This window comes from Myotis lucifugus, unplaced genomic scaffold (genome assembly GCF_000147115.1).
Source record: "Myotis lucifugus unplaced genomic scaffold, Myoluc2.0 scaffold_237, whole genome shotgun sequence".
Lineage (NCBI taxonomy): Eukaryota > Metazoa > Chordata > Mammalia > Chiroptera > Vespertilionidae > Myotis > Myotis lucifugus.
Window position 1 is genome coordinate 1,373,507 of NW_005871285.1, and position 12,398 is coordinate 1,385,904.

The 12,398-nt window shown below is 44.2% G+C and overlaps 1 protein-coding gene across 7 annotated transcripts in view; it reads right to left on the reverse strand.

Annotated features, from left to right (window-relative positions):
- Positions 1 to 12,398, reverse strand: part of CTNNA2 (catenin alpha 2) — a 962,766-nt gene that overhangs the window by 764,099 nt on the left and 186,269 nt on the right. For all 7 annotated transcript variants that reach the window (XM_006098480.1, XM_023762210.1, XM_023762215.1 and 4 more), the window contains exon 3: positions 5,252 to 5,418. In XM_006098480.1, the coding sequence (XP_006098542.1) occupies positions 5,252 to 5,418 (167 nt within the window). The remainder of the gene's footprint in view (positions 1 to 5,251; positions 5,419 to 12,398) is intronic.

A 12,398-nucleotide genomic window follows, 5' to 3' on the forward strand; every position in this document is an offset into this window, starting at 1 on the left:
TTTTGTGCCCTGATCAACCCTTGCCTGAAGCTATTGCCTTATGGACTTTTGGTTGATGAGCCAATATATTCCCTTTTTAAAAGATCAGGTGAAGTTGGGTTTCTGTTATTTAAAATGGAAAACGTCCTAATTATTGTATTTTCCCTCTAAGCGAGTCCATACCAATGTGCACATTTCCCGGCATTAATTGCACTCTTTCTTAATGTATCTGCCCACGAGCCTATAAAGTTTTGAAGGTAGGCTCTGAGTCTACCTTACCTCTGAAGTTATATACTTGCCACACCGTGTCTTACATATTGTAGGCACCCGATAAGTATTTCTTGAAAGGATAACTAAATGCATACATTCTGAAGAATCCAGCTGCATGAGAGCTCAGACAGAAAAGCTTCACTAAGAACATGGGCAGCAATTTCTAACTTTATCATCTGAGACGAAGGGATTTTATTCCAGTGGACTGCTGTTGTTCGAACTCAGGAGCCACATGAGAGCTGGGACTAAATGGGAGACTGCTTGGAGTCAATACGTTACTGAGGATGTACAAGAAGAGCTGATGCTAGTGGCACAAAAAGCACAGGTGACATTAGTCACCGTGTCACATCAATGCCCCAAACAATGGCCGACTGTGAGGTCGCTCTCGGTAGCCACTAAGAAAATATGGCTTTCCTGAGAAGTTGGCTAAGGGCTTGCTGTTTCCATTTTTTCCCTTCCATTTTGTAGAGAATGGAGAACGCTGTTATTCTATGCCCTAGCCTGAGGATAGAAAAGAAAAATAAAGGTGATTGTTTTCTCTGACACAAACGTCTAGATGTGTTCATGTGCAATGCCATCACCAAAGCTAAAAATTGACAATATAACCTGATTACATTAATTCAGAGGCCAGGGAAATAAATACCCCTGTTCCTCACTGATTGAAATGCAGGGTTCCTTTAGAAGTCTGAAGTGCCACATGCCAACCTCACACACAATGTCCACTGATTGCAGGAGACACCAGGTGTCTGGCTAGGGAATCAATCAGCGGCGACTTCAACAATAAATGCAATTACCATTCAGGATTTTAAAAAGATGTCTGATGTGCAAATGAGTGCTTTAGCTTTGCTCGGGAACATCAAATTCCTATTTTGGTGATAATTCAGCTTCGAACTCTGTCACTTACTACCCCATCACTAGGCTCCTAAATTGGAAACAAGTATAGTAAAAAAAATAAACCAAAACCCACAGCCGAAACCGGTTTGGCTCAGTGGATAGAGCGTCGGCCTGAGGACTGAAAGGTCCCAGGTTCGATTCCGGTCAAGGGCATGTACCTGGGTTGCGGGCACATCCCCAGTAGGAGATGTGCAGGAGGCAGCTGATCGATGTTTCTCTCTCATCGATGTTGCAGGAGGCAGCTGATCGATGTTTCTCTCTCATTTATGTTTCTAACTCTCTATCTCTCTCCCTTCCTCTCTGTAAAAAATCAATAAAATATATTAAAAACAAAAACAAAAAGAACCCCCACAACTTTGGCAGTCATGTGGACCCTTAACAGAATATGCTCAAAATTGGGTTCCACATGAAAGCACACAAAAACACAAGCGTGATAGAACAGATAGCATCATATGGACAACTAGCCTATCTATATTAAATGAAGAGATGGACATTTTAGCAGCCATGGGATCTTCAGTTTCAAATGTAATCACAAGGTAACAGGATGCAGAGACCCTGACCAATCACACCGCCTCTCAGAGCTCCCTACTCTCTACTTCTTGTTAGAGGGTGGGCGATTTCGGCTCATGGTGACTTGATTTGCCAGCATTACCTATCTGGTTGCAGGGCAGGGGTGATGGGTATTTTAGGAGACTAACTGAACGATTCTTCATCTAGTCAATGAATTATTGATGAAGAAACATGAATATAAGCTTCTGATAAGAATGCAATTCCCTCTACGTTCCTGTAATTTACTGAGAAGTGAGAAAAAAATCAATATCTGGAAAGGACAGCAGTAAAAAATATGCCATATAGCCTAAAAGACAAAAATTAAAATGTTACGTGTAATGCTTAAATGTGAAATAGCCATGCAGCAGTTACCATGCAGGAAGCTAAGGACTCACTATAGAAAATGGTGAGTCCCATGTGCCTCATCTATGTTTTATCATATATATGATGAAAAACACTTTCCTTTTTTTAATTTGGAAAAAAACCTCGATAATGTTATAGATGATAATTCTAACCTGCTCATCAAAATACAAGAGATTCTTTATGCTGAAAACAGATCAATAGATGCTGGCAGACAACACTAGTTTGTTTATGAGAGGATGCACTTCTATGGAAAAGAACAAAAATGCCGCTAGGAAGAATTATATGCCTTGCTCATTTGCAATTAAGTGTTAACACCCTGTCTGAAACCCTGACTGGCCTGAACCGGAAGTGCTGGACCACAGCCCAGTAATTCAGCACCAGAAGTTGCAATTCCTCACTTGGGCCACAAGGTGGCCACCTTCCACCGCTGCTCTTCGCGACCAGGCTGCGCTCCAAGTAGAACAAATGCGTGTGTTAGTCTGCAATCATTTTTAATTTCACTCCTGACAGTCTGACAGGACTTCTTAATACTACTGGGTTGACCTTTCCAGGCTTTTGTGCTAAATCCTTTCTTTAAAATTCCTTTAAGCTGCTGTGTTGAGAAAAGAATACAATAGACTCCACAGGACAGCAGGTTGCAGTGATGTCAGCCAGCAGCACTGCTCAAAACAGGTGGGTGGAAAGGCAGGAACGCGCGCAGCAGCTGGCGCCTTACATCACATTGCAGGCTGGGATGTAGTGAGCACCGTCCCCATCGGAGAGTTCAGGGAGGATGTTAGCCTGGCCTCGCTCCCCAAGAATGGCTGCCCAGGGCCTTCCACAGCGGGGAGAAGAATGACATGTGGGCTGCACAGTTAATTTCTTTAGGCTCAGTCCTAGTCTCTCCCTGCTAAAGGAAGATTGTTCATCTGGGGAAGGATCTTTCTTAAAATGTTGCCTTTGCAGTCTAAATAGGCTGTATGTGGGGGGGGGGGGTGGGGCAGGGTGGGGGGGAAGAGAAACTTTGTCTCCAACACACTGTGAACAAAGTTATCATTGCCTAAACCAGTGGTTCTCAACCTTGGCTGCAAATTCGAATCACCTGGGAATCATTTTAAAATCCTGATTTCTGGGCCTCATCCTCCGGAAATTCTCGTTTCTCTGTTATGGGGTGGGGCCGCACCATTAGTAACAAAGAAACAGAATTTCTGGAGGATGAGCCCAGAAATCAGGATTTTAAAAAGATTCCCAGGTGATTCGAATGTGCAGCCAAGGTTGAGAACCACTGGCCTAAACCATGCACAGGACTCACAGGCGGGGCTGGAGGAGAGCCAGCCTGCACTGCTGGTGCAAGAGGTTCCGGGGATCTTAGAGCTGCAACATAGTCCCCATTCACCCAGCACTTACTTTGTGCCAGACCCTGTGATGCATGTTTCATAAGAATTTCCCCTATTTCAACCTCCCACAACACTGTGGCTGTCCTGTCATCAGGCCATGTTAACAGAGGAAGTGTCTGAGATGTCAGGAGGTTCTGTGGTGAGTTACAGCACAGATGCCAGGCAAGTGGACATCAAACCCAGATTAAACCTAGGCAGTCTCACCCCAGTGGCCAAATGGTTCATCCTAACGCTGTACTTCCTCTCAATATGCTCTGACGTAGGTAAAGTCTCTCCTCATACCGCTCACTTCATCCTATTTGCAAGAACCTGCCCTGGCTCTCGCAGGGACTCCTCTCAGAAAACCCTGAGAAAAACTCCCCAGCAAGTGCTGCTGGGTGCCTCTGTGCTCCTCGGCACCTGCAAGAGAGCCCACAACGCGACCTGCGCTGTAGGAACCTGGACTGCAGGCTGGAGATGCTGCAGTTTGAGGTGTTGCCTCGTGGTGCAGCGTTTACACATAACTTAGAAATCTTAGATGCTTTATTGGGGTGAGCTTGGAGAAAAGATCCGGCCCAAGATTTTTTTGATAAAAAACACTTGTGGTTTGGGAAATTCCTTTGGAAATGACTGGACAAAGCTGAGATGGCAGGTGAAGGGAGAGCAGACTCTCATTATTCATGTCCCACCTCAGCGGCCCCCTCATTGTTCATTACACTGAAAAGATAAGTGAGACCTTGAGGGTTAGCTAATAGGGAAAGGGATGGGCCAGGAAAGGCCGGAGCTAGGGGAACTAAGCCGGCAATAGGTTGGTTCCCCAAAAAGGAAAGTGCATGGTTCCCTTCATCTAAGACCTGAGGTCAGTCCAGGGTTGGTACCAATTGTCCAGGGATAAGATTCACTGAGGGCGTGGAAGAGAGAGCCCAGGCGGCAGCCATATTCCTAAGCACTTACCTTCGTCTTAATTGATCTGGTTGAAGCAACTTGATTGCAACTAGATCCCAGTAAGTAACTAGGAAACTAGAGAAAGGCCTAGCTGGCAAGGACTAGGAAGGTGGCCTTGGCCCCTGGTCCAGTAAATCTGTGAATGGGGTAGGGCTCCATTTTCATTAGGAAACAAAAGAGTTAAAAGGAACCAAAGAACTGTGACAAGAAGGCACACATAATGGAGTTCTACAGGTTGGTGGGGGACGTAGGTGCCACAGACCCAGTCCGGCTGTGACAGATGTCAGACATGGTGTGACAAGATGGATTCTAGCTATGGGAGGTGTGACTGGGCTCCTTTTCATTGCCAGACAAAGACAGGCTCAAAGCCCATATCTATATTAATAATAGAGAAATATGCAAAATATCTGTTACAGTGTCATGTCACGACCGGATCAGCAGGCTGCGTCCCCGCCCTCTACTCAGGCAGCTGCAAGGCCTGGAGTAGGATAGGATACAATAGGAGGGGATAGAAAAGGAGAGAGAGAGGGGAAGCTGGCCTTTTTAAACTATCACATGGACCAGTGTTGCTCTCAATTTCAAGACAGGGCCACACCAAGTGCCCTGTGCTCAGCCCGTGCGGCCTGCATGAATGCAGGTTTGTACTCCAGGAAGTCGGGGGGAAATCCAAACTCTGTGTTTTCAAAGAAAAATAATGCAAGTGAATCGTCTATAACTTTTAAAATATATTATTGAGTTAACTGTACTATATGAAAAAGTTGGGGTAGTACCCACACGGGTGAATGAGCAAGTGATCTAGTGAGCACTGAAGTCTTTTGTAGAGTTCAGCGCTGTGATATACACGGTCAATAGCGCCGCCCACATAAAGCAAGCGTTGGTCAATTCTACATACGTACAATTTTCAGATGAGATAAAAGTCTCATGACATCTGCCATGTCCGCCAGGATGAGTAGGCGGGTTACAGCTGATAGCAAGGCCCTGGCCGCCCGCACCATGGTGCCACGCTTCACGGATGAGCACGGGTCATCAGCAAACTCGGAAGAGGCGATGCGCATGGTCTCACCTGGAAGACAAACACAGAAGGCAAGTGGGTGGACGGGAGGCTCGGAGGCTGGCATTCCTGAAGATCTGTGGATGGACGATCCTTGTTCTCCTTGAAAAACTACCAATGACCATTCCTGTGCTTGAACACAGCCGAACCTTTCACAGCGAATGCATCCATGCACATGGATCCATGCACATGGACATGTGCTGTGGGCAAATCAATGTGCTCATTTCCCATTGAGTGTGGAATTATGCTCTGAGTATCAATAAGGAATGTATTTAAGTCAATGTGTCTGATAGTTGAGAGGAATTTGCCCTTCCCTTAATCATTCTCACTCTTCATTTCTCTAGGAACCAACGATGTTTACTAGGCAGCTAGGTGAGGCTACTGACAGTCCAGGTACAAAATGTACTGCTCCACAGAGGAATGAAACTGAAAAGTTTAGGTCTCATTAACTGTACCCTTAATTGAATTCCATAGTAACAGATTATAGAAGATACCCTAACTTAATCTTTTTTCCCCTCTCAGTTCAGAATTCAGAGGCAAGACTAAAACTATAAGAGAAAGTTTATTTATTGAGAAAGTCACAAAGGTAGGAGTGAGTCATAGAAGACATGGGCTCAGGAAACAATTACAGAGGCAAAAGAAGGGCCCTTGGAGCTTAGGAGAAAGAGAGAGGCAAGCCCTACTTTAGTTTTTTAATACTGTTAGGGACCTACTTTCTAGACAGCACTTATGAGACAACTGAACTAATCCAACAAATGTTTACTGAGCACATACTAGTACATACTTGTGTCAGATTCTCCACTAGGTTCTGGAATGACACAGGTGACGGAGAATGCCCTGGTCTCAAGGAGTTCCCAGTCTAATATGGAAACCACTTCTAAATGCATACCCAGAATGCAATGATCACATGCCATAACAGGCATATGATTTAGAGTGCAGGCAAAAGAGAGGAGGGAGTGACTGACTCATTTACTGTGATTCTGGGGGGGAAGCTCTCAACTCTGATGGGTGGGCTTGGAAGAACTAAGAGGTTCACCGGGAAGACGAAGGTGGGAAGGGCACCTTGGACAGATGAACCGTGTGGGAGGCTCGGAAACCTGGACGGGGCGCTGAGGGTAGGGGACTGCAGTCGCGGGGAAGGCACAGTGAGGAAGGGGTACCGGGAAGAGGTCCGGGTGCTTGGAATGCTATGGGAGAGATTTGGACTGTGTCCTCTGCAGGGAGGGAGGTGACATGAATAGATTTTTGTTTGAGCTGCATTACATAAATAAACTGGAGGGGACACGGCTCGCGCAGAGAAACCTGTTAACAGGGCAAGTGCAGCTGGAATCTGAGAGCAGTAATGAGGGTGAGGGCCTGGCCCAGGAAAAAGGCAAGTGGTACCAGGAGGGAGGGAATATTAATGAGATCTGTGTTAGAGAAACAACAGACCCCGAGATGGATGAGATGTGGAGAACAGAGAGAAGGTGAAGTGGATGGTACCAGGAGGGAGGGAATATTCATGAGACCTGTGTTAGAGAAACAAGAGACCCCGGATGGATGAGATGTGGAGAACAGAGACAGAGAAGGTGAAGTGGATGGTGAATACTGACACCATACAATTGATAGGTACATATTTGCACAAAGAGACCCCAGGAATGGGAACGAAAGGGAGATCATTAACTAGGATGAGACTCGGCCCAGGGCAATGGGGTGGGTATCCGCCTGGGGCAGAGAGGACTGGGAGAGGCATAAGGAAGCCTCCCCTAGCAGAGCATACGCAGGAGCATAAAACTTCAATAAACTAGAAGAGTAGAGTTAATAGGACCAATTATTTCATGTAGGGGAAACAATTCATTCAATATTTTCTTCACAGAAAAGACTACTTCTCATCTATTAATCAAAGCCTAGCTTATTTAAATAAAGTCAATTAGATCATCGAAAGCCTGAGTGCACCGTAATTTATCCTCAGATACACGGGAACATTTACAAACACACATCTCCTTCCATTTTACAGGCAGATCAGAATATAATGTGACTCGCTCAGTTAGTGTTATAGTTCTTTCAACCCGTGCGGTGATACTTTTTACACTTGGGAAATGTGGGCGTGGAAGGAAATATATTGTGCTGTTGGATTTTTAAAAGAGACTACAATCTACAATAAACATATTATGTTGCTTACCAGCTTACTCTTTTTTTATGCCTATGCACCAACAAATAGCTTGATACATAAGAACAGATGGGGAGAAACTTAAAAATCCATTAGGGTGCTGGCACCATGGTGAATTTTCATGATGCATGGCCCTAGCGGACCAAATAAAGTTTAAGACGGAGGCTGGCGGTTAGGAGCTACATATTCAATCCAAAAGCCCCACCCTTGTGGCAGGCTCACATACAGTAAACCTCCTTCTCCTCCCGGCTCCTCCAAAAGACTCATTAGCCAATAGCTATGTGTTCTGGAGAAGAAAGCTACCTCACTGCCATTCAGTACAGCAGCGGTTCTCAACCTGTGGGTCGCGACCCCTTTGGGGGGTCGAACGACCCTTTCACAGGGGTTGCCTAAGACCATTGGAAAACACATATATAATTACATATTGTTTTTGTGATTAATCACTATGCTTTAATTATTTTCAATTTGCAACAATGAAATTGGGGGTCACCACAACACGAGGAACTGTATTAAAGGGTCGCGGCATTAGGAAGGTTGAGAACCACTGCTGTACAGTGTGGCTAGAAAGAACATTACACACCAAGGCAAACCTGATGAAATTTTGAGAGGGTCACCACAGGTACGAGTAAGTGGAATGGATCCACCCATTCAAAGAAAAGGGAAATTTATTCCGCACATGAAACTAGGGAGCCACACAGTTGATCCCAAATTCTGCGGATTACACTGGGATGAGCCACAGCTTGGGTAAGAGCAGTGGCACTCAGGTTGGGCGACTCTCAGCACAAAGGCACCCCTCCCAGCAGCGGAGGAACCATGCCTAAGCCAACGAATGTGCAAGCTCAGGTTTTCATGGAGAGGGTCAGGATAATGGCATGTCGGAGGCTGGCCATTTGGTCAGCAGTACAGCTCCAGAGCCAATGGGTGCCACAGAGTAAAGAGCTCTCAACTTGGGGCCTGCAGTCAGCACCCATGGAAGAAGCTCAGGAGATATAAATGAGAGAGAGGAGAGAGAGAGAGAGTGAGAGAGGAGAGAGAGAGAGAGAGAGAGAGAGAGAGAGAGAAACCTACATTTGTAAATGCGATTCTGCAAAGGGAAATCTCATGCTAAATTCTGAGATTTTTCTAAGATAAATAGATGTTTTAATTCAATTTAAATTAAAACTAAAAACTAATTTTAAGCAGAGACAAATGTCATGTTATTAAATATTTAAAAAAAAGCAATCCGAAGTTAGCTATAACTTGAATGCGTTTTATATCCATACAGTTTTAGGTTTACTGAATTAAAATGGAAATTTATATTACAAAATGGTAAGCAAGTTTATTAGGTTAAAATTAGCTATTTTCCCAGGAAACTGCTTTTCTATAATACCATTTAGCTAAGAAATAGCATGCCTGTATAGGAGAGGGAAGGGAACAGTGGAAAGAGGATAATAGATCTGTCTGTTTCTTTTATAGATACCATTGTATTCGATCTACTTTACTTGATTATAGACCTAAGCACAGAGCACTGTTTCTATGGTAAAGCCTTTGAGCTTCTCAAGCCACTTTCCTTGTTTGGAAAGAAAAGAAATTAACATCTCCAAATAAGTAACTGAAGGGAAATAATAACAATTAAATTGTATATAGTATTTCTACATAGATTTATTATATAAATATTATTTTAAAAGATTTGCCCTGGCTGGTTTGGCTCAGTGAATGGAGTGTCGGCCTGGGGCCTGAAGGGTCCCAGGTTTGATTCTGGTCAAGGGCATGTACCTCGGTTGCAGGCACATCCCCAGTGGGGAGCGTGCAGGAGGCAGCTGATCGATGTTTCTCTCTCATCGATGTTTCTAACTCTGTATCCCTCTCCCTTCTTCTCTGTAAAGAAAAAAATCAATAAAATATTTTTAAAAAGATTATATATATATACTAGAAGCCCGATGCATGAAATTTGTGCACTGGAGGGCAGGGGGTCCCCCTCAGCCCAGCCTGCACTCTTTCGCAATCCGGGAGCCCCAAGGGCATGTCTGACTGCCACGGAGGTGGGAGAGGTTCCCGCCACCACCACTGCACTTGCCAGCTGTGAGCCAGGCTTCTGGCTGAGCGCACTGACCACCAGGGAGCAGCTCCAGTGTTGAGCATCTGCCCCCTGGTGGTCAGTACACATCATAGCAATCGGTCATTCCGCCATTTGGTCAATTTGCATATTAGCCTTTTATTATATAGGATATACTCATAAATGTAAAAAGACTACATTGTTAAAGTCACACAGACCTACAATCGTATCCCAACTCCACCCCAACCATTACTAAATATGTGCGCTTGGTGATGAGTCAACCTTTGTGTGTCAGCCCCTGCAGCTGTAAATTAGGGGTGAAAATGACGACAGCTGCCTTGTGGACTGTGATTTAGGAGTAAAGGTTGGAGATGATGCATTCAAAGTGCACAGCACAAGACTATCCCTGCAACCAGGGCTTACTCACAATCATCACTGATGCCCCTGCAACCACCATCACTCAATCTTCTCCAGTACAAGAATTGCTGGTGAACTGGTCAAAGTTTGGAAGTGTATTTTTGGTTGATTCCACTATTCATATACACAATAATTTAGAAGCAAGAAAACATCTGCCCAAACATGCTTATTGCTTTAAATCAGATTTACCCCCCCCCCCCCCCCCGCCAAATATGGATGTTAGTGTTTGGTTTTCAAATCAGTGATTGTTCTGGTTCTTACGCTACCTAAAGGCATTAGGATGGATAGGTAAGTGTGCATACACGTGAGATAGCATCAACTCAAATGTGGAGTGAAGCAGGACAGTAATAATCAATGGAAGAGAGGGCTGCCATGCAGAGGACCAGGTCTCAGGAGCCAACCAGGCACTTAGGAAGCAGATCATGAACCAAGTACATGAGTGTCATGTGGCTCATCCGCTGAAGGGCGACCTGCATTCCAGGTAAGCACTCTTTAAACACTTGACGAATGACTGGAAAAGTGTGAGAAGCAAGGGGGAAGGTATGGTGCAAAGCTAGGTTCAGAGAAGGAAGAGTGAAGGCATGGAAATCTCAGGAAGTGGATGGTTCTAGATGCTGGTGAGGATGTAACTTGCCCTGTCTTTGCACTCCTTCAGCAACCGCAGGCCCTGGGCTGGTCCCCTGGAATGATATGATGAAGGCTGGAACCACAATGAGAAAGGAAATGAAGAAACATGCAAGCCACAGAGCACATGTAATGAAATAACCAGAGCAAGAGTAGATTAAGACATACAAAGCCAGGTAGGCAAATAACAAAGCACCTACCATACGTTGTGTGGTAATTTACATTGTTAATGTTTTAATTATAAAATAAAGATTGCTCCTTTGGAGAACTGAAAACTACAGATAATTAGAAAGAACCAAAATGGAATACACCATTCCAATAACCAGAGACAACCAACCACTAGGGAACATGTGATGAGCTGTCTTCTAGAAAGTTCTCTATGCCCATATTTTTAACCAGTAGTTATACTATGTAATATTACAAATGCACATTCACCTTGGTCTAATTACACATATTTTCATTTGTCTGGTTACATAAATTACCTGGCATAGAATAGTTAATGTTCTTGCAAATCTCATTACAGAATTCTTAGAGCAGATGAGAGAAAAACAGCAAAGGGTTCCAGTCCTCTTAGGGAAGGATTGTTTTCTTTACACAATAACCCACGCCTGTCTCAGAACTTTTCCCACACATATTTTCCTCAAGGTCCAAATTTTAAAGGATACTGAGAAATAGATCCTGTACGGCAATGCAGGAAAATGCAATATGATTTTAGAGAAGAAAGCAAGATTAGTGAGGTAAAACACCTGACCACGGCTTTGCAAAGCCTTGGCTAGTTCTGTTCCCTAAACTGTGCATCGTCAGGGAGCCACACTCGCAAAGCCAGTGCAGGGATAAACATAACTGGATTTTAGGGTGGTAACTGAGTAGACAGTGGACATCTGAATGCTTTATCATTCTGATTATATTGTAGAGTCTATGGAGGCGAAGCGATGTTTGAAAGCCACTTACTGCTCTGGTTAGCTAATTTTCAAAGCAGGTGGGAAAAGACTTATCTTCATTTGAGATAAAGCAAACGGAAATGTTAAATGAATGGTCAATGTGGAAAACACCACAGAAGTGACAATGTTATTGGAGGCAAACTTGACATAGTACACCATGCCTCTTGGTTCCTTTTGAGAAGACATAGGTGAGTGCTCCTTTGATAGGAATCATGCAGAACTGGGTGACGTGAGCGGGTGTTGATTTAGCCAAGGACCTCTGAACCCACTGCATTAGCGAACACTGAGGTATCTCCGCTTTGGGGATGGTGCCCACAAGGTGGTTCAAGACTCCCTCCATTTTAAGGTCTAGTAGGTTGTGTCTATTTGGAGTTAATACAGTAATATGTGCTCTCTGATCTCATTCCTAATTAGTATAGTTCTCTTTCATTTAGAGCTTACAGTGTGCCAAGGCCTGTTCCAATAGCTTTACATGTTTTAATTCAATTACTGCTCAGTGAAGTAACTGCTTTCATTGTCACCATTTATACCAAAAGAAACAGAAAAGAGGGAGGGAAGGGTACTCGCCAAGGTCAAACAGCTGGTAAGCGATGGGGCCAGAATTCAAAGCCAATTTGGCTCTGGAGTCTATGCTCTTAACAACAGTGCTTTAGAAATGTTTCTTTAAAGTTCTGCTGACTGTGTTAAAATTATTTGTTTACATATCTCTGTCTGGACCTCTATTATGAGATGAAGACTTGTACAATTTTCTATTTAGTTAGTGGAGTATTGTAAGGAAAGAAAGGAGGGAGGAAGGGAGAGAGAGGAGGAGAGATGGGGGGAGAGA